General features: G+C 40.3%; 1 protein-coding gene across 1 annotated transcript; it reads right to left on the reverse strand.

The window, feature by feature from the left end:
- Positions 1-19626: 19626 nt before the first annotated feature.
- LOC112234522 (zinc finger protein ZIC 2-like) lies at positions 19627-25495 on the reverse strand. Its single transcript, XM_024402691.2, has 5 exons — positions 25257-25495; positions 24667-24816; positions 22399-24002; positions 20889-21052; positions 19627-20656 (listed from the first exon to the last, which is right to left on the reverse strand). The coding sequence occupies exons 3-5, from the start codon at positions 23375-23377 to the stop codon at positions 20456-20458; spliced, it is 1344 nt and encodes a 447-aa protein (XP_024258459.1). The 5' UTR covers positions 23378-24002; positions 24667-24816; positions 25257-25495; the 3' UTR covers positions 19627-20455.
- Between the last annotated feature and the right edge of the window lie 1649 nt (positions 25496-27144).

The following is a 27144-nucleotide window of genomic DNA, read 5'->3' on the forward strand; positions in this document are numbered from 1 at the left end:
ATTGCAAATGGCAGCCTATTCCCTATATAGTGCACTTTTGACAAAAGTAGTGCACTATGTAGGGAATATGGTTCCATTTTGGATGCAGTCCAAGGCTTGGATTATAAGAGTAAGGACCCCATACTGTGGCTTGACATGGCTACCGGCTTACACTGCATTTTTCTCTGACACTGCCAGCTCACCTTAGGTCAAAAAAGCATGTGATGTCTCCACACACGTGTTGACAGACAAGACTGCAGCTCCGTGTCGACAACAAGCTCCTTCTTCCCAAAGGTTATCTTTCATTATCATGACATTGATGACAAAGTCACAGTCAGTCAGAGGAGAGGTGTTACGCTACGACCTAAGAAGAAGTCACAAACAACAGGGTCTTCACAGGACATGTACAGTTCATCGAGCTAGCATGAAGGTTCACTTCCATTGTATGCACACTGAAAATTCCATCAAACATATTTCGCACATCTCACCCCAAATGTATGACACATACAACATGTCTGACATTGGTTGGATGATTTGGCCCCTCAACTGCAAGTCCTCTATCATCGTAAATGCATGAAAGATGGGAATGTTTTCAGTTCCCAGTGCTAGTGCGCAGGTTCCCTTCCGTTCGACACCCAAATAAACATTCCTTAAAGTCTGCAGGTACAGTATAATGTTTTATATCATGTTAGATGAATATATGAAGCCATTAAAATGTCTTCTGAGACTTGTATTATGTACAGTATATATCTACGTATCAAATGTTCAACTGACTCATAAATGGCTACTCATACAAACAGGCTGTGCTCTAAGGGTAGCCTAGTGGTTAGAGGGTTGGACTAGTAACTGGAAGGTTGCAAGTTCAAATCCCTGAGCTGACAAGGTCTGTCATTCTGCCCCTGAACAGGCAGTTAACCCACTGTTCCTAGGCCATCATTGAAAATAAGAATTTGTTCTTAACTGACTTGCCTAGTAAAATAAAGGTAAAATTAAATTTAAAAAATACTTGTATAATTACCAACGCTATCCCTTAATGATACTTTTTTTTTTTTACCTACACATAGCCCTATAATCTCAAAGACAATCTCCTATTATCGCCGATCTTCCACGATAAATTATTCACAACCTAAGAAAAACCTATATATACATAAGTCATTACTCTCCCTGTGCCCTTAATGAGGGGACATTGTGCAGAGGGCTGGTCTCGGGGCCCGGGTGGATAGTTACCGACCAGCATGAGTTCCATCTTATCCAGGCTCCTGATTAACTCATCGTCTGTCTGTCCACTCAACCCTTAGACATGTGCTTACATGTCATAATCGTCATAATTCTCCTCATCGGGTCCCGGGGCCTCCAGGGTCGCAGGGCTGGGCTTCTCCACCGCAGCTTAGTGATTAGGGGCCTGTTCCCCAGAGGGAGTAATAGTACTGGTTAATACTGGGTAATTCCTCACCCCTTTAGCTTCACACCACTGTACCACTGGTCCCTTGTATTCATCTAATAAATATAGAATATCAAAAACTTGTCATGAGTGAGTGAGTGTGTGTGTGGGATGTCTGTATAGAGTGGGGGGTGCCCATGTATGTGGTCATGATGGTGGGGGTGTGCATGGGTAGGGGGGTATTTGGTGTGTGTGTGTGTTTGCATGCGGAAAGAGAGGGGCGTTCTGGTAAGTCTTTGTAAGTGTTTCCTTGACGTACACAAGTCAACGTGCAAGTCAGCATACAAGTCCACCTGCCTTCAGTCCAGCACACACCCTCATTAATAATTTAATATTCTCTCATCAATAGACCAGAAAGGAGAGCTCTCAAAATGTCTTATCACCCCATTTATCAGATTCAAATTCTTTCCTCCTCAAATTTTCAGTTCTCCATAAAAAAGTTAGTATTTTTCACCAGCTGTGAACATATCTGTCATGAATACCAGACCTTTAATGTTATTCCCCATCCTCCTGCTGCACTGTAAACAGCTGTCAACAGTATTCCTGATTTACTTGTCAAGCATTTGGAGGAGGGGGTTGTCTTGCATGTGGCACTGGCACCCCAGGAACGGGTGGGGTTCACAGGAGACAATAAAACCTTGGCTTCCCAGGCTCGGGGGATTCTAGATGGTAAGTAAACACCCAGCTTCCTTAAAATGGGCCGAAAATTAAGAGTGGAAGAGTGTGTGTGCATGCGTGTGCTTGCATGTGCGTGTGTGTGTGTGTGTGTGTGTGTGTGTGTGTGTGTGTGTGTGTGTGTGTGTGTGTGTGTGTGTGTGTGTGTGTGTGTGTGTGTGTGTGTGTGTGTGTGTGTGTGTGTGTGTGTGTGTGTGTGTGTGTGTGTGCGCTAGAGAGATGCTTTCGAGTCATGTTTATATTCATGCATTACCTTGCATCGCAAAGATGAATCCATACAAATATGCATGAACTTGACGTTAATAAGGAGACGAAAATCGAACGGGCAAATGTGAGAAAGAATTATATGTATGAAAAACATGTGCACACGAACGCACACACACACACGTTAAAAGTAGACAGGTCTTCAAACGTATGGGTAATAAAATGTCAGTATTTGTACAGTAATAGTGTTCCTTTTTATTTTTTTTTATTTTTTTTCCCATAACCCTCCCCTAATTAGAGAAAACTAATGTACAACAACACATAGGCTTCTACTTCCAGCTAATGCATACTATATACATTTTACTGACACAGTATATTTTACATGAGTTATCTTTTGTTTGTTTTTAGTCCCATCCTTCAGCTACCCTCAACCTCTCCCATCTACCTCTGAAGGCCTTGCAGTTTTGATTTCTATTTGCCGTATATTTTTCAACTGTGCTGATTCACAAACGTTCTGAACCTATGTACATTTTACGGACACAGTATATTTTACATTAGTTATCTTGTTATTTTTAGTCCCACCCTTCAGCCTCACTCAACCCATCCCATCTATCATTGAACAACATCCAGTTTTGATTTCTATTTGCCATATATTTTTCAACTGTGCTGTGATGTTTCACAAAAGTTCTGAACCTTTCTATTCTCATAGTTTGTAAAGATTGTAAATTAAAGATAACACATTTTCCTAAGAGTATTATTATATTATTGATCAATTGACTATGACTTTTCAAATCACCCAGCAGTGCTATTTGCAAAGTTAGCTCCAGGTAAACGTTGCAATTTTTCAGCCATTCCTGAACCTACGACCAAAAACAAGTTACATATGGACAGTACCAAAATAAATTATCTAATGATTCTGTCGCATTCACTCTACTTATTTTCTTAATACTATTAGACCGTTAACCATGATAAAAGAAAATAACCTCCTAACTCTTAATTTCTCTCCTTTTGTCTCTCCTCAGCCTTCAAATCTACACATCCATCTTACCTTCTCTGTTCCACTATCTTTTTCTTTATCAATCTCTCTCTCCCTCACTCACACTTTATATAATTTAACAAAGTACACACCGATCAACAACAGACAATACTAGACAGCTTATTTTCATCGGTAACTAAAAACAAACAATGTTTCTCGCTCTACCCCATCAACCATACCCCCCAACCCCCATTCTCTCTCTCTGTCACACATCATTGTTGTCCACTCTAATCAGTTCTAAATGATGAGTCATAAGGGTGGCCACATTATCCGTCATTAGCAAACACTCCAACGACACTGTTCTGTTATCTTCCGGTAATCGAGAGTGTCAGGCAGTGACGCACCTCACAGAATGACAACCATAAATGCACCAGCAATTAACGTCCAAACAAGTGGTGTGCTTACATGACACCTCAGTCACAGATAACATTAATGGAAGACGCACTTTGAAAATAGAGCTTTTCCATCAATTATGTAATATATTGTTGAACATGATATACTCTATGGGCATACCTCTAAAGTAGCACTGCTATTTTCTTTTCTGGTGTACTGTATATGTTACTGTACTGTGCGATGTATGGTCATGTATGCCTATGTGTGTCTGTCATGTTACGCCTATAAAGACTCTATAATTATCTCATATCTATCTTTTGACCTGACAATATTGTAGAAATGTATATGAATAGCTCATAAGTACTTCCCTATAAAACATTTGGAATTCAAGATTGAATGAATTTCTCCATTCTTATTGTACAATTTCATGAAATTAACCATCAGACAAGTACATCGATGAAGAGACACAAAACAACAATCAAACCAGAACAATATCCATTCCATCTCATCAGCATCACTTTGGGCATCTGCAGCCCAGCTCCATCTATGGAGGACTGGACATTGACATGTGTCAGGTGCCGACTGACTCCCTGTCGATGCGCTCACTGACCAGAAAGGTCTCCCACTATCAGGGGACCACTGCAAAAAACTTAGCGCTCAAAGTCAATCAAATTAGGTCCTTCCAGCCCACTAACTCATGAACCGAGGAGCTGCAGCCAGAACTACCACCCAACGGTTATGGGATCTAGGAGGGCACCCTATGGGGAAGAATGAGGCTAGCAGAGCCTATAGCATTGATGAACATGGAGGAAATTAGCAGCACTGTTGAAAATTCTTTGAATCAAGAAAAGCAAAAATATAGGAGTTTGTCAAGAGAAGAATCAAAATGATTTTACTTTCAGTGGAAAAGAACTATGACTTTTGAATGAAATGTTATTATCCAACTAGGGGCTGCTACTGTTTTGCATGTGAAACAGGCACAATCAGACATTGGTTGCTCCCCCCATTATGTTTCTGTAGTCTCTGCAGGTGAGTGAATTCCTCTGGGGAGGACCAGACAATGGAAATCATATTTAGATCAGAGTAGTTACTTACTGCATATGATTCTGCATTACAGGGAATGATGCAGGGGTGAATCATTGTACCGCTCCATGTGTCTTATTGTAAGAACCTGTGGAGGACAGACACCTTGTCTGTTTTGATGTGTCCAGACTCTTTAAGATATCAGATGGCAACACACATTGATGTCACATCAAATTGAACAAGATTTCCAAAGTGAAAGGAACTATTTACTCTGCAAAGCTTTTCTCCCGTCTTCTGTTTGAAAAGAGGACTGATGCCAGAGGTTGTCTGTAAAACATATCATCAAATCAATAAACAGATTTTTCTTGAAGAAATAAGCAGACGACAGAGGGTTGGAGGGTTTTGGGTAGGGGTGGGAGGGGGCGGGTGGTAGGGTGCCATATCTCCAGTCACTGAGTGTCAAGTCTAATAAATCTATTTGAATGCGAGCAGTAAGTTTTGTTTCCCTTATAATTGTTGAAATGAACGTGGCTGACGGCAGGGGAGGAGAACACAATGTTCAGGCGAGTCCAAACGGTACAGTATTTTCTTTCTAAAAGCTGACCAAAAATGTTCAGGGGGGGGGGATCAACAAAGCACAGTAGAGAAGGATTGATTGGCAGTTAGCAGAAGAAAAAAATATATATAGTCACACTTGACTGCCCCCCCCCTACTAGCACTGACTTTGCTGATAGCTACTTTATTGATGAAAAATGTACTTACTATGACTGAGATGTGTAGATCTCTAGCTATCTTCAGATGAATGTAAGTTGCTCTGGATAAGAGTGTCTTCTAAATGACTCAAATGTAAATGTAAATATAAAAAAATAAAAAATAAAATGTTTATAAGATTGTCATTACATCTAACAGGTTGCCATTGCAAGCGCCAAATTTCTGTTTAACCTGATTGAGGTATTTTTTGCAGTCTTGCCAAACAGCAAACAACTCCGATTTGATCATTAGTTCATATCTCTATTGTTCATTTGCCAACTCTCTGTATTTTGAATCAGTTTCTTCCTTATATTGATTGAAATTCAAAGTGACATTTGTGTAGTAGCAACCAAATTTGTATTTGTAAACATAGACCCCAAAATAATTCCTAACAATACAAAAATAAAAAAATGTACAAAAAAACCTGAATGTTTTATAACAGAGTGAAGACAACAAAATCAAAATGGCCAACACCATGGGTAGGTCTGTATCACAACCTCCCTGGGTCCCTATAAAACACAGAGCAACCAGAGGCCATAGTCACCGCACTGCTCCCTGTTCCTGGGGGCACAATGCTGCGCTCTTTGAAGATCAAAGACGCTGAGGTGGAACACCATGTTTAGAGGTGCTGGAAATGTGTGTGTTTGTGTTTGTGTGTGTGTGTGTGTGTGTGTGTGTGTGTGTGTGTGTGTGTGTGTGTGTGTGTGTGTGTGTGTGTGTGTGTGTGTGTGTGTGTGTGTGTGTGTGTGTGTGTGTGTGTGTGTGTGTGTGTGTGTGTGTGTGTGTGTTGAAGGGGTAGCGTAGTGGGGTAGATAAATTAGATAAACCCCTGCCATTTTGTCTCAGGGCTATTGGCCTTCCCTATGAGCTCTAACTCAAACTACAACTAAAAAATCTTTACTATCTTCACATAACAAGCAATAGCTTTCACTATTCAGCTATGCTTTAATAGCTTGTGGTATTTGAGGAATATAAAAATCAAAATCTTTCTATAAGTGTATCGCTCTTGAATTACCGTTGTTTAGCATCCAATCAATGAATAACAAAGGCGTTTGGTTAAACATTTCTGCAACCTTTCCTTCCGATTATTCCTGACCTGTTGACAGATGAACAGTATACTCTTTAATGCCCCACCTGCTCATTTCCAGAAGGGGCCTGGCTGCCCCTCAGAAAATACCTAATATTCAGAGCATATTTGCCATAATGGCAATGAAGCATAATTGGCAAGGTGTTGTGTTGGGAGTCATAATGAGCACCATAGCACAAACGAGTCAGCGGGTGGAAAAATGCAGAGTTTTTGCGAGCAGGATTAGTCAGAATTCTACTCCTGGCACTTCGATAGAGGACCCACAACAAAAAGCCCACCTCAATCCACCTCAAGTGTGCCATTTTACTCTGCGTCTCTCCCACTTTGTATTTCTCTCCCTCCACGAGAGGACAGCCATGCCAGGCCTTTCTGCATGACAGGTAGAGTGTTTGGCTTTTGTGGCTATTTGTGCGATTGACTCTGCCGTGTTTGTGTCCGGTGGGAGGCGCCTGCGCCAGTTTCCTTGCAGGAGTAGGGAGTTTTGTTTGTTTCTGCATGATGCCAGGAGAAGTGACAGCCTTTCCGGTTCTTTCACAGACACACATTCATCTGTGTGAGAAAGGCAGCCGCTGAGCCAAGATGAAAGGACACAGGGGCTGAGTTACACAGGAAGGCAGACTGTACATATACTTCCATATAAACACTACACAAGCCATGTCAAAGGGACAGAGGGAGAGGGAGAGGGAGAGGGAGAGAGAGTCCCCAACCAAGGAAGGCCTACAGCGGCATCTAGGACATCTGCACAGATTCTGTCAGACCTGACCCCTGACAATACATCTCAGTAAGACAAAAAATGATGTTGTTCCAAATAAGGTCCAATTGCCAGCACCACAAATACTGCCCTAGATCACACAAAAAACTATATCTACCTCTGCCTAAACATCAGCACCACAGGTAACCGATCTGAGAAACAAGGCAAGGGCCTTCTATGTCATCAAAAGGAACATAAAATTTGACATACCAATTAGGATCTGGCAAAAAATACTTGAATCAGCTATAGAACCCATGGCTCTTTATTGTTGTGAGGTCTGGGGTCTGCTCACCAACCAAGAATTCACAAAATGGGACAAACACCAAATTAAAACTCTACATGCAGAATTTTGCAAAAATATCCCCAGTGTGCAATGTAAAACACCAAATAATGCATGCAGAGCAGAGCAGAATTAGACCGATACCTGCTAATTATAAAAATCCAGAAAAGAGCCATTACATTCTACACCCACCTAAAAGGAAGTGATTCCCTAACCTTCCATAATAAAGACATCACCTACAGAGAGATGAACCTGGAGGAGAGTCCCCTAAGCAAGCTGGTCCTGGGGCTCTGTTCACAAACACAAACAGACCCCACACTGAGCCCCAGGTTAGCTACACAATTAGACCCAACCAAATCAAGGAAAATTACATTTTATTTGTCACATGCGGCGAATACAACAAGTGTAGACCTTACCTTGAAATGCTTACTTTACAAGCCCTTAACAAACAATGCTGTTCAAGAAAGAGTTAAGAAAATATTTACTAAATAGCCTAAAGTAAAAACAGCAAAATTCAAATAAAAAGTAACAGAATAAAAAATAATGAGGCTATATACGGGGGTTACCATTACCGAGTCAATGTGCGGGGGGTATAGGTTAGTCAAGTTATATTGTACATGTAGGTAGGGGTAAAGTGACTATGCATAGATAATAAACAGTGAGAAGCAGCAGCGTAAAAACAAAGGGGGGGCGTGTCAATGTAAAAAGGTCCAGTGGACATTTGATTAATTGTTCGGCAGTCTTATGGCTTGCAGGTGGAAGCTGTTAAGGAGCCTTTGGACCTAGACTTGTCCCTCCGGTACCGCTTGCCGTGCGGAAGCAGAGAGAACAGTCTATGACTTGGGTGACTGGAGTTTTTGACAATTTTTTTTGCCTTCCTAAGGTCTATTTTTCTCCACTTCTTGTCGACTGACGTGCCCAAAGTAAACTGCCTGTTACTCAGGCCCAGAAGCCAGGATATGCATATAATTGGATAGAAAACACTTTGACGTTTGTAGAAATGTTAAAATAATGTAAGAGACTATAACACAATTGATATGGTAGGAGAAAAAAGCAACTGGAAAAAAAAACATTTTGATAGCCCATGCTCTTTCAATGGAAAACTATGGGTCCTATGCAATTCTAGCTCCCAGATTGCAATTCCTATGGCTTCCACTAGATGCCAACAGTCTTTGTTCAAGGTTTCAGGCTTGTTTCTTCCCAAACGAGGAAGAATTTTGAGTTTTGGTACTGGGAGTCAGAGTTGTAAATCAGTGTGTGAGAGCGCGGCGAAGAGGGCGCGCACTTGCTAATTTTATTTTCTATTGAACATACTTCTTTCAGTAATAAATTTTATATTTAAATTTGAGGGTACCTGAGGTATAATAGAAACGTATTTTGACTGGTTTTAACAAAGTTTAGCAGTAGCTTTTTTGAAACCTTTCTCTGCATGTTGAAAGAGTGGATTACTGAAATCGATGGCGCCAACCCTCACAGACATTTTGGGATATAAAGAAGGATTTTATATAACAAACGACCATGCATGTTGTAGCTGGGATCCTTGGGATTGCAAATCAGAAGAAGATTTTCAAAAGTAAGTGAATATTTAATCGTTATTTGTGATTTCACGAAGCCTGTGCTGGTTTTAAAATATTTTGATATATGCCGTCCTCAGACAATCGCATGGCATGCTTTCGCTGTAAAGCCTATTGTAAATCGGACAATGCAGTTAGATTAACAAGAATTTAAGTTTTTAACCGGTATAAGACACTTGTATGTACAGTTGAAGTCAGAAGATTACATACACCTTAGCCAAATACGTTTAAACTCAGTTTTTCACAATTCCTGACATTTAATCAGAGTAAAAATTCCCTTTCTCAGGTCAGTTAGGATCACAACTTTATTTTAAGAATATGAAATGTCAGAATAATAGTAGAGAGAATGATTTATTTCAGCTTTTATTTCATTCATCACATTCTCAGTGGGTCAGAAGTGTACATACACTCAATTAGTATTTGGTAGCATTGCCTTTAAATGCTTTAACTTGGGTCAAAGGTTTCGGGTGGCGTCCCACAAGCTTCCCACAATAAATTGGGTGAACTTTGGCCCATTGCTCCTGACAGAGCTGGTGTAAGTGAGTCAGGTTTATAGGCCTCCTTGCTCGCACACGCTTTTTCAGTTCTGCCCACAAATTTTCTATAGGATTGAGGTCAGGGCTTTGTGATGGCCACTCCAATACCTTGACTTTTTTGGCCTTAAGCCATTTTGCTACAACTTTGGAAGTATGCTTAGGGTCATTGCCATTTGGAAGACCCATTTGCGACCAAGCTTTAAGTTCCTGACTGATGTCTTGAGATGTTGCTTCAATATATCCACATGATTTTCCTTCCTCATGAAGCTATCTATTTTGTGGAGTGCACCAGTCCCTCCTGCAGCAAAGCACCCCCACATGATGCTGCCACCCCTGTCCTTCACAGATGGGATGATGTTCATCGGCTTGCAAGCCTCCCCCTTTTTCCTCCAAACATAATGATGGTCATTATGGCCAAGCAGTTCTATTTTTGTTACATCAGACCAGAGGACATTTCTCCAAAAAGTACAATCTTTGTCCCCGTGTGCAGTTGTAAACCGTAGTCTGGCTTTTTTATGGTGGTTTTGGAGCAGCGGCTTCTTCCTTGCTGAGCGGCCTTTCAGGTTGTGTCGACATAGGACTCGTTGTACTGTGGACATAGATACTTTTGTACCTGTTTCCTCCAGCATATTCACAAGGTCCTTTACTGTTGTTCTGGGATTGATTTGCACTTCTCTCACCAAAGTACGTTCATCTCTAGGAGACAGAACGCGTCTCCTTCCTGAGCATTATGATGGCTGTGTGGTCCGATGATGTTTATACTTGCATACTATTGTTTGTACAGATGAACGTGGTACCTTCAGGTGTTTGGAAATTGCTCCCAAGGATGAACCAGACTTGTGAAGGTCTACAATTTTTTTCTGAGGTCTTGGCTGATTACTTTTGATTTTGCCATGATGTCAAGCAGAGGCACTGAGTTTGAAGGTAGGCCTTGAAATACATCCACAGGTACACCTCCAATTGACTCGTATGATGTCAATTAGCCTATCAGAAGGTTCTAAAGCCATGACATAATTTTCTGGAATTTTCCAAGCTGTTTAAAGGCGCAGTCAACTTAGTGTATGTAAAGTTCTGACCTACTGGAATTGTGATACAGTGATTTGGAGTGGGTTTCCAGGGTGATGGTGTTGATGTGAGCCATGACCAGCCATTCAAAGCACTTCATGGCTACCAACGTGAGTGCTATGGGCCGGTAATCATTTAGGCAGGTTACATACGCTTCCTTGGGCACAGGGACTATGGTGGTCTGCTTGAAACATGTAGGTATTACAGACTCAGTCAGGCAGAGGTTGAAAATGTCAGTAAAGACACTTGCCATTTGGTTTATGCATGCTTTGAGTACACGTCCTGGTAATCTGTCTGGCCCCACGGTTTTGTGAATGTTGACCTATTTAAAGGTCTTGCTCACATCAGCTAATGAGAGCGTGATCACACAGTCGTCCAGAACGGCTGGTGCTCTCATGCATATTTCATCGTTGCTTCTCGAAGCAAGCATAAAAGTAATTTAGCTAGTCTGGTAGGCTAACGTAACTGGGCAGCTCGCGGCTGGGTTTCCCTTGCCAATATTAACATGCCAATGTTTCCCATGCCAATAAAGCCCTTAAATCGAAATCGAAATTGAATTGAGAGAGACCAGACAAGCATTTTTGTATTGTACATATGGTGTCAGGGTAGCCTTAATCATGGTAATACAGTATTACAATAAATTGCCCATCGTCAATCACAACAGCTAATGGCAACTGATCCCATTGACAATAGCATTATAAATGTAATTAAAAACCACGTGGTTGGAGCCCTGAATGCTGATTTGCTGAAAGCTGTGGTATATCAGACTGTATACCACAGGTATGACAAAACATTTATTTTCACTCATTTACTTACATTGGAAACCAGTTTATAGTAGCAAAATGGCACCTCTGGGGTTTGTGGTATATGGCCAATATACCACGGTTCAGGGCTGTATCCAGGCTCTCCACGTTGAGTCGTATGTAAGAACAATCGATATACCCCACCCCCTTGGGCCTTATTGCAATTGCCTTTGAACGGGTATGTGCCAGGCGCACCGGTTTGTGTCAAGATCTGCAACTCTGCTGGGTTTTTCATACTCAACAGTACCCCGTGTCTATCAAGAATGGTCCACCTCCCAAATGACATCCAGCCAACTTGACCCAACTGTGGGAAGCATTGGGGTCAATATGGGCCAGCATCTCTGTGGAACCCTTTCGACACCTTGTAGAGTCCATGGCCTGGAGAATTGAGGTTGTTCTGAGGCCAAAGGGGGAGGACTTAATATTAGGAAGGTGTACATGTTCAACTGTGTTAATAAATTAGGAAAACAATTCAATAATTCAACACTGTAAAATGTATTCCAACAATGAAATGGCATAATTGCCTTTGTGCCCATCAAACAATGTCGGTCTACTGCTGATTATATTAAGTGAAAATTGACTCCTGACGCATGTGCCAAGAAGCGGATCTCTCTCCATATTACATGCTGAATGTGTCATGGTAATCCATGAAGTGTAAGGGAATTATAAAGGTAGGCCAAATCATTACTGTTATTACCTGAGTACAAATCAAATCAGGCCATGCAATGCGCCCTCCAGGTTTTGGACCTTGTTCTTTTGATAATGTTGAATGCAGCTAGGCCTTCATTAATATTGATAGTACTCAAACCATTTTATTGTCCATTACAAAGGTGGATGTTTACAGCTACGGTATGCTACTGTTTCATCTGTTTCAATGACACTTTACTATCAACCCGATAGACAAGCTTGTTTTTTATCACTTCCAAAACTACCTTGCACAAGATGTATGTAATATATAATAATGTAGACTATGTTAAGTATTTTTGTTCTCTCTCCATCTTACTGAGCATGAACACAGACGTGCATAAGATAAAAACATATATTTTAAGAGTTGTTGCCTCGCAAAATAGCCTACCATGTGATGTCCTTGCTCACCTTGGAGACATGTCCACCAATTGACAAGCAACTCCACCCCTGACGTTGACTTGAGGATGACTTGGATGATTGCCTTCTCTTCTGGTGCACTGGCTCAGAAAACACACGGGCTATTCTACACTTGCTAATAAACATGAAAAACTAAAATATTAAATACGTGATAATCATTAGAGTATATTATTAACTAATTTTACGACTTCTGAATTGAGAACGATAGTTCCTAACATCTCAATTTTGTAAATTATGCATTATTATGTGACAATTTATTTAACAATTCAATTCATTATTTTTGCATTTAATGAGTGACAAAAAAACAAAAATTTGAAAATGCCACATTCTCTCAAGCATATTTTATTTGTACCTTTATTTATCTAGGTAAGTCAGTTAAGAACAAATTCTTATTTACAATGAGCCTACACCTGCCAATCCCGGACGACGCAGGGGAAATTGTCATTCCCAATCCAGTCCGGTTGTGATAGAGCCTGGATTCGAACCAGGGTGTCTGTAGCACTGAGATGCAGTGCCTTAGACCGCTGCGCCACTCGGGATCATATGATGCTGACCAAAAGCAAACATCCTGTAGTGCATGTATTTGGCTAACTGGTAAAAAACTGGTTGATTGATTCATTGATTTGACTACTTGTGATCCGGGACAGAGATTCATACCACAGCAGGAGTACAATCTTTTTTGTTGTTTGTACTGTATGTTTTGCTTCTGTTCACATTATTTTTAATACAGTAGGGACTATATTAGGCAAACTATGACTCATAAGTGAGGGAAAAAATATATCGCCTATACCTAGGAGGGAAAATACTGTGTTTTAGCCTAGTAACAACACATGTGGTTCTACTACTATTCTACTACGGTGTCGAAGGTGATCTGATGGCTGTGCATATACGGGTTAATTTACAATGTGGATTCAAAAGATGCACGGTTTAAAAACAATTTCAACCATGGGAATAGTTTTTTTGTCAGTTATTAAATGTTGTATTCATACGGTTTGACATCAACATTTTTTCTATAAACGAATTGACATTCAAATTAAGAATAAAGGCGGAGATGAAGCCTATAATACCTTTGAGGCGTCCTAAAAAAATCCACATAATGGTAAAGAAAGCAAGATCTGATGCTTTTACATTAGTTTTACCCGAACAATTATCGTACCTGGGTTACCTAAATACCCTACTTAAAAAAGACTACCGATAACGAACAAATTGTAAAATGCAACAGGATTTACAGGTAAAACAGCCCACGATCTATCTTCATCACGAAACATAATGCCGTAAAATATACCTACTTTTCCATATTGGTTGTTGTTCTTATTAGAATCAACGCAAGGTTATAGGGATATGTAAATTTTTGACAAAATGGTTAATGAACTTGAACAAGGTACTCCATTTGTTCACACTGTATATAGATTTTTCTATTGTGTTATTGACTGTGCTTTTGTTTATCCCACGTGTAACTCTGTGTTGTTGTTTTTGTCGCACTGCTTTGCTTTATCTTGGCCAGGTCGCATTGTTCTCAACTGGCCTTTCTGGTTAAATAAAGGTGAAATAAAATACCATTTTAAAAAAGGCCTGTGGGTATTTCGTTTGATCCACTAATCTCAGCATTAATTGTTGATGGTTATGCCTATCTATGGGTTTATAAGTATATAGGCCTATGAGTTCACAAAAAAATAGGACATCTAATTAAATCCAAAAACCAACTGAGTGTACGATTTTAGTAGGCTAGGTCAATGCAAATACGGTTTAAAAATATGAATATGCCTATTGAAATGTTGGCACGGTGCGTACAAGAAAGATTGACACACATAGTCGTGAGTTTATTTCACTTCAAACTTGAGTCAACTTTTATGTTACATTTTAAGTAACTTGTTCATCATTTTACAGAATATGTGTTTTAGAACATAGCTCCAAAGGCCTAGGTGTGTGGCACCTCAATTGCCGTGACTATATAGAGATATGACAAACCAAGACGTGGTGGTAGTTCCTGTGGATAGTGTGAAAATATGACTGACGTTTCTTTGGTTTGATGCCTGTCTAACAGTACACGCGTTACTCATGTAGCCTATTTGGGCTAAAGTAAATGTAAATAAAATATATGTTTACACAAGATATATTGAGGGGGAAAGAAATGTTGAGAGTGACTTTCAGTGTGCGAGAGAGAGAGAGAGAGAGAGAGAGAGAGAGAGAGAGAGAGATATATAATCGGTTAGAAAATTAAGTCTGCAATTAATCGAATATTTGTGTATGGTTTCATATTTCCCGATAATTCCAATTTCTTTACATTTTCTATCTCAATGGTAATTTGGGGGCTATGGAAAGTAGGCCAATTGAAATATGAATGACTAAATCGTAGCATTGGACATGTGATAACAGTTTCTTTCAATATGATTAATACAATTATTTCGGTAAAAAAGCAGGTAGTCCTACTAAGTCTGTAAGTACCAAGGCTATGATTAACAGCAAATTAAATTCATTAGTGCTATGTAAAGCGATTCGATAAATGCTCATATCTATAACACAATGAGCGTTTACTGAACAATGTCCCAGAATACATTTTCATCATGAACCTAATGCCATTCCACAAAGTCATGTCGTGTGTGTTTTTACTAAAAGTGGCATTCTGCTCCTCCCATCCTTCTTGACTGTACCTGGAGCAGAGGCATGAGCAAAATGCATAATCATTTTACTTAAAGCAGTTATCCACTATATGGCTAGCCACGCTAGCCTCGCGCTCATGTCGGTGCAAGCAAGCAAACTAGGTAGTGCTAGGTATCAACAGCCAATCCAGTAGGGCCAAGAAACTATAGTGAGCTTCGATTGGTACATGACAAAAGTTCAGCTTTCCCCAACTTTGGTCCCGCCCGGTTCACGCTCCCTCGCCCATGCTTGCATCGCCCAATTGTCCCCAGCCCACTTCTCTTCCCTTCATTGAAAATTAATGGGGTTCTGTTGTTTCATCGCCCCCAACATGCTAGATGGATTTCTGCCATTGCAACAAACACCCTCCTACCTCCTCCTTGCAAACACACACACTCTCTCTCTCTCACCCACATCTGCTATACCACCCCCTTTCTCAATCTCTCTCTCGCTATATATATATATATATATATATATATATTAATACAACCTTCGTTTCAATCAATAGATTTATATCGACTTCAGCTGCTCTCAATGTTCTATCAATGGTCTATTTTCATTTTGAGAAATTGTGTTATATATATTTGTATTTGTATACTTTATGTAAAGTCCTGAAGACGTTTACTCTAAACTCTGAATAAACTTGTTTATTGAATGTTGAAATAATGTTTAAAATGCATCATTAGCCTATACACCTCATACGAATTACAGATTAGCCTAGAGCAAGGGCAAGTGACGCCAAAACGAAATCAAAACATGCACCGCTGCACATCGACTGGTACCCCGTGTATATAGCCAAGTCAATCATTGCGTATTTATTCATCGTGTTATTATTTTTCCATTATTTGTATATTTTTCTCTCTGCATTGTTTGGAAGTAGTCTAAGCATTTCACTGTTAGTATACATACACCTGTTGTTTGCGAAGCATATGACAAATAAAATTAGATGTTGATTGATTTGAATTTCTCTATCAATATCATCTTACAGTAATTATCTTTAAAGAAAAATAGTATCCTATTTTCTCCCAGCTCATCCTTCTCCAATGTGGATCAATATCAGAGCAGCATGTGCGGAGGAAGCAGCATCGACGCACTGCGTGGGACTGAACTTTGACCTTTTCCCACTCAGCACAGGTCATATCATCCTCTGAGAGAGGTCACAGCACCTGCCCGGCCAGTGAGAAATGCCGCACTTCTGTCCCACGCATGAACTGGCATTAGCAGGTACAGTAGCTACTCAAAATGTATCGATGAAATAGCTTTGGGAATCATTAAAAAAAACTGTATATTGAATCAGGACATTAGTTCACTCTATGGCTTATAGCAGGGGTATTTGACTCTTACCCTACGAGGTCCAGAGCCTACTGATGTTCTGTCCTAACTGATCATTCATTTGCACACATCTGGTGTCCCAGATCTAAATCAGTCCCGGGAACTGAGTTTGAGGGGACTATAGCAAGGCTATGTAAAGACATGTCTAAGACACCTGAACACCAAACTCTGTTAAAATAAATGATTTAACTGAGCTGGAATGGGGTATAGGACTAGGGAGGAACATCATTGCACTGCCGAGGTATGTAAGCGAGCTATGCAAGCAGCCTTCAATATATGTCACAGATCATTCTAGGTACATCTATGAAAGTATAGCCTGCACTCTTAGATGAAAAGGTTCTGGATAAAACCAAAAAGGTTCTATGTGTGCTTCATATATGGCACCCCTTAAGGTTATATGATGAGTGTACAAAATATTTGGCCCACCTTCCTAATACTGAGTTGCACCCCTTTTGCCCTCAGGCCAGCCTCAATTCATAAGGTAATGGCCTGTACAAGATGTTGAAAGCTTCCACAGGGATGCTGGCCCATGTTGACTAAAATACTTCCCACAGTCGTGTCAAGTTGGCTGGATGTTCTCTGGGTGTTGGAACATTCGTGATACACACCGGAAACTGTTGGGTGTGAAAACCCCAGCAGCGTTGTAGTTCTTGACACACTCAAACCAGTGCGCCTGGCACTCAAATATTTTGTCACAACATACAGAACATGTCTCAATTATCTCAAGGCCTAAAAATCATTATTTAACCTGTATCCACCCATTCATCTACAATGATTGACGTGGATTTAACAAGTGACATCAATAAGGAATCATAGCTTTCACCTGGTCAGTCTGTCATGAAAAGAGCATGTGTTCCTAATGTTTGTACACTCAGTGTATATAGAACCGAAATTGGTTCCATTTAGAACCCTATATGGAACCAATTTGGTTCAGTGAAGAAGAACCCCTGGGGTACTGATCAAAGAACCTTACAAAATGGTTCTATATAGAACATTTAGGGGTGCCATATAGAACCCTTTATGGATCTATCCAGAACACGTTTTTTTCTGAAAGTGTGGAGAATTCACATCGTCTCAGAATGAGAAGCTACCTCAGATACTCGCCAACTGCATCAATAAGCACTCGGTTATTCTCGTGACATGGCGTTCGATTTTTGTCTTGTGGCCAACCCCTTCCCTAAGGCATCACTATATTTAATTTTCTACGGACAAAAGCAGGTATGCCAGTATGGTCATTGGTGGGTGGGCAAAAACATCACACATTAAGTGTAATAGCCTACATGTTTAGGCTATGATGAACGAGTGCAAATACTGAGGAAAGACAGGATAAAACACTCGAAATGCGCAATGTGAACCCGCTCAGATTTCCAACGAACCCACCTCGAGGCTACAAGCCCGCTGTTTGAAAAGAACATGTTGCATCCGGCTCCTTTTCTAAACTATATCCATGTATTGTGTAATAACATCAAACAATGTTGTTTTTTGTCAGTAGCGAGAAATATTTTGCGTTTTCTAGTCGACGGTGGTTTTATTGAATATGACAACTATTTGAATATTGTTTTTTCCAGGGGTACTTTGTATGTCTAAACATCACTTGCTTAGGTCTACACACCATGTATAAAAGGGATGCAATTTGGCTGTGTTAAACCAGAGCCGTATATTAATCGCAGTTTTGGTAATCCGGGCCTTCCAAATATTCTGTAACCTAGAATCCCCTCTCTCTGTTTCATTTACAGATGGCAGAAACCACTCAAATCGTCTCAAATAGCTTAGGCCTACTGTCAACCTGTGTTGCCGAAACAATACAAAAAACTCACTATTCCAGAAAACAAGAGTCTCAGTCTAAGAAAGTATTCACAAGTGGTTGAAATAGATCAATACAATTGCATTAATTATAGGGTCACACAACCGTGTCTCGGCATACAGAAGGCTCGAGCCCCGCTCAGGGCCGAGTCAAGTCCAAGTTCAAGGCTGCTCTGACAGCGCAACCCCCCTGTCTTCCCTCAAATGCCCGGGATGGGGGAGGGGATTTTCGACTGTGTTTTCGGCAGTGCAGGGTTCTCTCTACCAAACATAAAGCCTGTGACAAAACGGTTAAAAGATACTGCCGTTTAATGAAACTCAAATTGAAATTGCCAGTCATTGCCAGGTGTTAAATAAAACAATTATATTGAATTTGGATGCATGGGCGATAGCCTGATTTAGAGTCTTTTTACTTTCAAGTAGACATACATATTAGTTGAGTTTACAATTTGGCCTAGCATGCATAAGTAAACCTCAGCCACAATGTTTGTTTTGTGACCAGCGAGATGGTTTGGTTCGGCCTAGTCCACGCGTTAATCTTGCAACTTTTCATTTAGCCCGCCATATTGAAAATGCAAGCCACATTAGCAGGAGTTGCAGACCATACATGTTCATAAAAAATCAATTACAAGCCATGACTAATGCATAAGACCTGGTGCTATAGAGCTGACGGGTTTTTAAGAGGTAAACTCCAACATTTGGGAATGATCTGAGGGCATAAAGAAACAATATCATAAGCAATGCTTGTTTCAACACTGGAAGCAGAATGTCATTTACATAGTGCAGATAACCCATATCCTCATAGCATGCATGCTCTAACTGACCTAATGTGGGGCATAGCCTGCTTTGAAAATAGGTCTCATATGAAAAGCTGATCTGAAATGACCCGCCAAAGAAACAGCTTCGGGCACCAGTAGAGTGCACTGTTAAAAAAATATAAAAAATCCAGTTGTTTTTTATGGTAATTTACTGTCAGTCACTTACCTTTAAGTTACAGTAAAAAAAAAATATATATGTATATATATATATATATATATAAAAGGTAAACTATGTTACAATAAATTCCAAATACATTTTGGTTTAACAGTGCATTACTGTAAAATGTTCCGTTTTTTTGCCAGTAATTAACCATAAAAACCATAACCATAAAAACAACAGGATTTTTTTTGTGTGCCTATTCTGGGTATGAAGACATCAAGAGAGGGAAATGTTTTTTTAACACTTGCAACACTTTTATTATATTTGTATGCAGTAAAATTCTCATCACAATAATGAAGAAAACACCTCTTTAACTTTGAACAAAAGCACATAACAAAACAACTGCCCCTGTTTAGCTCATAATTGTACATATTTATAGTAAAGAAACATTCTTTATAAATATTGTTTAATTTGTAGTAAATACCATAATTTAATTACAAACGGATAAATATGGCAGTAGATATTTACAAAAGGAAGGATGTAAATAACAGAAAATCCAACGGTACAACGTCTAATCTTCCAGATAGCATTTCACAATTAAAAACTTGCAAAGCACAAAACATCACAAGTTAAGCCCAGCAAACTAAAATATAAGCCAACATTCACAAGCAAAATATGGTGGACTGTTTGAGTTAAGTGTTAACTTTGGCACTCTTTCCAGTTTATAGATTTTTAGTATAGTTACAATCAATTTGCCTTAGGATCACAATATTTAACATCATAATACAACTTGAATCGTAAAATGTGCACTAAAAGTCCAGTTAGAGAAATAGCTACCATTGAAGGAACATCTATACACCACAGAACGACAAAAATCTATCACAACCAATGGGGAAGAGGGAGTGTAATAATTATTTACAAATATATTGAATGCTCCTTGAACATATTATATATTTTATTCTGTTGGTAAGTGAGTTCTCTTCCCTGGTGGTTTTAAATCTATTCATATGCTTTTGAAGCGTTCATAGTATTCATGCTCTCCTCCGTGCATGAGTGTCCGAATCTCCTGCGCTGGTTGGGGTTCTGAGCAATGGTTCTGTTATTCGCTGTTCGGTTCAGTCCTAAACATACCATTCACTGAAATTAGACGATAGGCTGCTGTGACCGTTGTTGTTGTTGTGGACTGCGGACGCGGGTGAAAGATTGTTGTTGCTTTGGGTCTCGGTGGTGGGGGAGATTAAGCCGGGCGGTGTGGATGACTCGTAACCAGAACTGGCTGCAGGCGAGGAGTCGGACGCTGGAGGGGGGGCCGCTTCGTGGACCTGGAAAAAGTGCAGGTACTATTTGTATGTGATATCATGATGGGACATTGTGAAGTAGGACTTCAAAGTGCTTCAGGAATGATGGGGAAGGTAATTGTGTAGGCCTAAATAACAGAGGAAAACCAAATCCACGACAAAACATGTCCTAAGCACGCAAAACACAGACGTAAACAAGCCTTAGGCTGGCTATGTGTTAATATCAGCTGGAAAGTGAAAGACAAAGTCCATTTACCTTCATGTGTTTTCGCAGAGAGCTGGGATGTGTGTAGGACTTGTCACACATTTTGCAAAGATATGGTTTGTCAGACGTGTGGACATGCATGTGCTTCTTTCGGTCACTGCTGTTGGCAAACCGCCTGTCACAGCCTTCAAACTCACACTGGAATGGTTTCTCTCCTGCATAAAAATAGGGATAAAACAGACACGTTAGATGCAGTTCCTCAGCAAAAGCCTACAAAACGACTATGCCTTAGGCCTAATACTATACGAGTTGCGTTCAATAACATGGCCATTCAACCACGAGTAGCGGGTTAAGTCATATAGCTATTCGTCAAAGTTAGTGAATGCAGTGGTGCTCACACATGCCTTCTATTCGCTTAAATCTCAGTTGTATCACCAACTTAATTTAAAGAGGGTTAACTTCATTTGTGGGACCAGACGTTTTCTCTTTTATGGAGGAAATTGTGGGTTTTAAGAAATAGTAAAACATTTAGGCCTATGGCTATTTGTTTTGAATCACAGCAATTGAATGTAAGTACTATGTAAAAATTACTTAAGAATATTTATTTAATATCCTACTTCAAAAATGAAATGCAAAATTGCTTAATTAGGCTCCAGGATGACTTAAATGTATATAATCAAAACGTCCCATGTGGGGCAATAGCTTCTGGTGCAGAGGGCGCGCCATTTGATTGGAAACAATAAGGAATTAGCACCTGACCAATTCCATAGCTGCACCCCCAGAAAATAGTGAAAATGTGAAAGGCTGGTAATGGCCCGTCTAGCACCTAGTATCAATTCATTGCGTGAGAAAAGAAAAGGGCCATGACACACATTCACACTCGCATGCGCCTGAAGAGTAAGCACACCAAAAGATTTCCTAAAACCAAAAAGCCAAACATTATTTCTCAGTGGACAAAATAAAATAACAAAATATATTTTCTGAAAAAGAGGCGAGGCATTCCGGATAGAATCCTAAAAGCTCAGTCTTGCATAAACATTCAACCGGTTGATGAGATTTAAGCTACAGGAGCCTACTCCGCGCAAGCAATGCACTGCGAGCCAGAAGCCTTAAACTCGCCTTTGACCCATTTTAAAGTTGACGAACCACAAAACCTCAAAAGCATATTACATAATTTAGCAAATTGCTACGAAACATTTCATTTCTTCAAAACTGTAAACGCTAATTGTTTCCAGACTCGCCAGCATTGTGATTGGGGTACTATTGGATAATCGAATTCACACTTTAGGCTATAGCGAAATATATATATATTTTAATCTAAATCTACTTTGACCATAGATGTGAATGTCTACTTTGGCAGTCTAAAAATACCACTATTGATTAAATATCGTCTGGGGCATTTTGGCGACGAGAAAAAGCGCTTTTTGCAGGCCATAGGCTACAATTGGCTATAATGAAATAAAGCATGGCGCATTGGCATGGTGAATTCTAAAATGTGCAGTGTACATTTGCGAAACGAATAAATGCGAGAGGTAAAATGCTATAAATATCGTATAATTACCTGTATGTGTACGCTTGTGAATCTTCAAATTTTCCGACCTTGCGAAGACCTTGCCACATCCAGGGAAGGGGCAGGGGAAGGGTTTCTCACCCGTGTGGACCCGAATGTGATTCACCAGTTTGTATTTCGCCTTAAACGGTTTGCTCTCGCGGGGGCACTCTTCCCAAAAGCAAATGTGGTTGCTCTGCTCCGGTCCCCCGACGTGCTCCACGGAGACGTGCGTGACCAGCTCGTGCATGGTGCTGAAAGTTTTGTTGCAACTCTTCTTGGGGTTGCTCAGCTGCTCTGGGTCGATCCATTTACAGATGAGCTCCTGCTTGATGCACTGCTGCCGCATGTAGCGAAAGAAGGCACCGGGGTGGTGGTGGTGGTGAGCTCCCATGTTCATCCCCATGTTCATATTCATGCTGCTGTACTGGTTATGGAGCTGGGCGGCCGAGTAAGGGTCGGTCCTTGGGCTGGAGACCTGGTGGTACTGGTCGGAACGCCCGAAAACCTCGCCCGGTAGTCCAAGACGCATTTGCCCATTGAGCACATTCGGGGATCCGTGGGACCCATGCTGGTCGTGAATCCCGGGGAACAGAATGTGGCCTTGGCTGTCTGTGTGGGTATGATGAAGAGACCCCGCCGTGGGGCCGAAAATAGCGTGTTGGCTGCTCGCCGGAGATGATTCTCCGAAGCCTCGGCTGCGAAAGAGAAAGTCCCTGGTGGTGTTGAAAGGGGAACTCGCGTACGAGGTGACATGGGCTGCATGAGCCCCCAAAGCCCCTGCGGGGTAGCCGGGCGCCTGGGAGGTGAAGGCAGAGCTCTGTCCTGGAGAAAGATCATGGTTCAGTTTAAATGCACCCATGTGTGCCGAGTCGACGAAGCTATTTTGTGCTAAACTCAAGTCTCTCTCCTGCATCTCGCTCGCTGTGTGATGCCTGGCAAACGTGCCAACTCCCAGTCCGGGGAACTGGTGACCTGCGTCCAGTAACATGGTCTCTCAAAGCGAATTTCGTTCGAATAGGCTTGTGTGTATAACAAAAAAGTAGAAAAAATACAATTCAATTGTCTATTCAGTTATCGAAATTACAACTTCCATGCATGGAACCACCATATCAGGCGAAGCTCAAAGCGATGATCCACTCATAGGACGAAAAAAACCTATACAGCTCGTCTTACCGAACACGTCTATATTCACTGGTAGTTAACTTTTAACAACAACCAAAAAATCCCCATCAAAGGAAGTACAGAGATTCCTTTGCGTTTTTCCTCTGGAAACTGTGAATGTTGATTGCTTTTAAACACACACGAATAATTGAATAATGATCTTAATATCTGTCCTAGCACGAAGAGAGAGCGGGGTTTGGCAGCATCTCGGATTGTTGCTCCGATTTGTGTGTTTATTTCTTTCGCTTGCCTGTGTTTATTGCGGAGGGTCCCTCTTTCTCCGTGGACTGGCACTAGCGCCTCTTACGCCCCCTTTAACTGAAGCCCGGCCATTCATTCCACGCAGTCTCATTGGCCACTGCGTCTCATCAATCCCAGGTGCCCCTCCAATAGCAGGTACCGCTTTAGCGACTAATAGCTGATCGCCATTTTCCACTAATAATTGCCGCCTACTTTTTAGGAGAGGCATTTAGTGGAAGAGAGAGAGAGAGAGAAGGAGAGAAAATAGTATCGGATATGAAGCCTTAAAACCTTAATTTTATAGGTTGATGTATAACGGGTGGATTGACAATACGACATTGCACGTTGTGTGATAATGGTGTTTAAAAACCTGAGCTATAGAGTTAAAGAAATAACTGTAAGTGAACTAGCGAATGGGGTTTTGGGGTAGAAGGTGGGGTCGGCACATTTCATTCAACATTAGACAGGCGGATTTCATTAGAAACGATAGTCAATCATTTAGCCAAACCACTATTTTATATTTTGACCGTGTTTCTCTTACAAATAAATACAGTATTTATATGTGCGAAATAACGCACGTTTATGGGTAAATGCATATCACAAGCTCTGCTATAGAAAAGTAGGAATATACAGCAGAAACATAAGCATATAATGTAGCATATCAGAACACAACATACCATTTCATGAAATATAACTGATTATACTGCAGACTCTAGAGTACTCCCTTAAAATAGTTGCTGATCCTTTACCCCTATAAAGAAAATGATGTATGTTCATAGCCTCTGCACCTACAGCCATCAGTGAGCTATAGACTCAATAGCCTATGTACATTTGTTCCAAGTATTACACCGCCACGCACCCGAGGTTTACATTTACCTTGTGTTCATAGAGAGTTGGGTCGGTGGTATGTCCATTTTGCTTAGATATCTTGTACAGTTTGTCAGTCTTGCCTTAGCTGCAAAATATGACTTTTGTTTATTTTAGCTGCAATCAACCGCACGAGCCAATGTTTGAACGTTTTCTTTCCTGCAAAAGCAAAAAACGAAATGCATTAGATGAGTTTAACTATAGATAGCCCTAATGCAAAACATATTGCATAGGCCTACACACATAATTTCGGATTAGTCATAATTTGGTGAACATTACCCCTACACGTGGGTGAGTTTGGTGACAACAGAGCTTCATTTTACAACGCAATGGGCTAATAAAGAAAACAGATTTCTATATAACAAATAGCCTTCACCCAAAAGCCGAATGGTCTTCAATTGCCATAGCCTACCATAAAGTCACACTCAATCAGAACAAGAAACCTCGCCGGCTGTTCATGTCTGCAAAAACATGGCCAGTTCACAAGGTTTGCTACTATCGTGAGTCTTTTCGTCCAAAGCGCGTACTGTATGGATTGCGTTCAAAATCAAAGCTGCGCATTGAAATGTACTCACTAAAGGGAAATGAAGTTTACTTACACTTCCATTGAATTCAAGTCCCACAAGTCCTCCTGCTCCAAGACACATCATATTTTCTCTTGTCCCTCTCGACTCCCAAATACTCTAAAAAAGCGGTCAATAATGGGACCGGGAGTAGGACGTCTGAAAACTTTGGGAATCCTGTCCCTCTCTCAGCCCCAAAGCGGGGGCAGCCGGAGCGTTCTCTGCCATTCTTCCAATTTCTCTCCGCACCGCGGGACACGCAGGAGCTGATCCAAGTTCAAAGTCACGTATGCCGACCTCTCTAAAGAACTTCTCTATTTCGGTGGAAAACCCCTTCCCTGTCACTTGATAGGATAAAAATTAAAATAAATTAGAGAGAAAGAACTCAATCGGACCAAAGGCGCATATCTGTGGGTTCTTATTTCCCTCAAACTCAGGAGAAAGGGGGATTCTGAAAATCCCCAAAGACCAGTATTTCAACAGATTACTCAGAGACAGAAAGTCTTGAAAAAGGTTAGAAATATAAAAAACATTATAAAAATGTATAGAAATGAATATATTGATACCAACACACATTTGATTATGCCTAGTTTACAGAGAAAACAACTCCCACATAAATTCTATCCAAATATTCACGACATTGCTTATGATCTGAATATGTCCGACAACAAGGCTAGTAAATAAAACAATGTATTTTATGCCTTAATGGCACAGCGCGTGATTCATGGATGTTTGACCTATGACCCGTTAAGACCACATATGCGGCAATTTTGGCTTCTTCTGTAAAATAAACCTTTTTTCTTTTTAATAACAAAGCGCCTTTTGTTAAACACTTTTAAAGATTTCGCTCGCTTCTTCCAGCTGGGCGTCTGAAGTAAGTAGCCTTACGGGCTTTAGGAGCGTTCTAACTAATCATAAACAGAGAATTGAACTACTTCACTCTTTTGGTAAGTTCAGACGGGTGCTCCTCGTTGAATTAAGCTAACAATATTCGGGTATTCTATCATACCCATATTAACCACGGACCCTTCTTTTTACTAATATGGTTTGTAAAGTAATACATTCATTCACTTGTATTATACCCTAGAGATCCCATTGAGATCGGAATCGTATTATCGAGTGAGCCACTTGTTCGTAGATGATAACAACATACTGTATGTATCCCAAGGTGGTCGATAAATAGACATTTCTATAAATATACATTTAAAAGTTGGCAGCCTATACACCTGTTATTTTTATGTGTAGCTTATCTATTAAGTTGGTTTCTAAAACAGTCTAGGGAGGTTTGCTTCCTTTTAATTTGAATTATGCATGGTGGCTTTTTATATTCTAAAAGTAAGACAAAATATACTTTATGACACTTTGAAGGACGTATAGTCCACCTACCAATGGTAATTATTAGTTTATACCACAGGTGCATGCAGACCTATTCCCTTTTAAGTCAATACCCAGATACGCCAAAGTTCTGATTGAGTCAATATCACGGATCATTTTACTCAGTACTATTTATGTTGTTGAGCATCGTCCATGGACATTTTAAAAGCATTTTAGAGATTATTTTCCCTCTTGAAACCTGAATAGATTGCTCCAACTGATTCGATTTTTTAAATAATCTATGAGTGCAACTGTTGATTTTCAAATCATTGGAAAGTAAAAAGTATACACGCCAAGAGTGACTTGGATAATAATAATTTTACAGATTTCATTTACATATGTTAGTGTTGTAAACTTTTGGGTCAAACAAATGAATCTGAAAAAAAAGTAACATAAAAGTAAACCCATCCTCAGATTGACAACTGTCCTCTTGCTTCATTCATAGCTAAAGTCAATAAAAGTTAACCTAAATATTTAGGTTAACAGTGGCAATTTGTGGAGAAACTATTTACACAACTCAACTCCTTCCATGCATGGAGCAATGCTGAAA

This window comes from Oncorhynchus tshawytscha, linkage group LG03 (assembly GCF_018296145.1).
Source record: "Oncorhynchus tshawytscha isolate Ot180627B linkage group LG03, Otsh_v2.0, whole genome shotgun sequence".
Taxonomy (NCBI): Eukaryota; Metazoa; Chordata; class Actinopteri; order Salmoniformes; family Salmonidae; genus Oncorhynchus; species Oncorhynchus tshawytscha.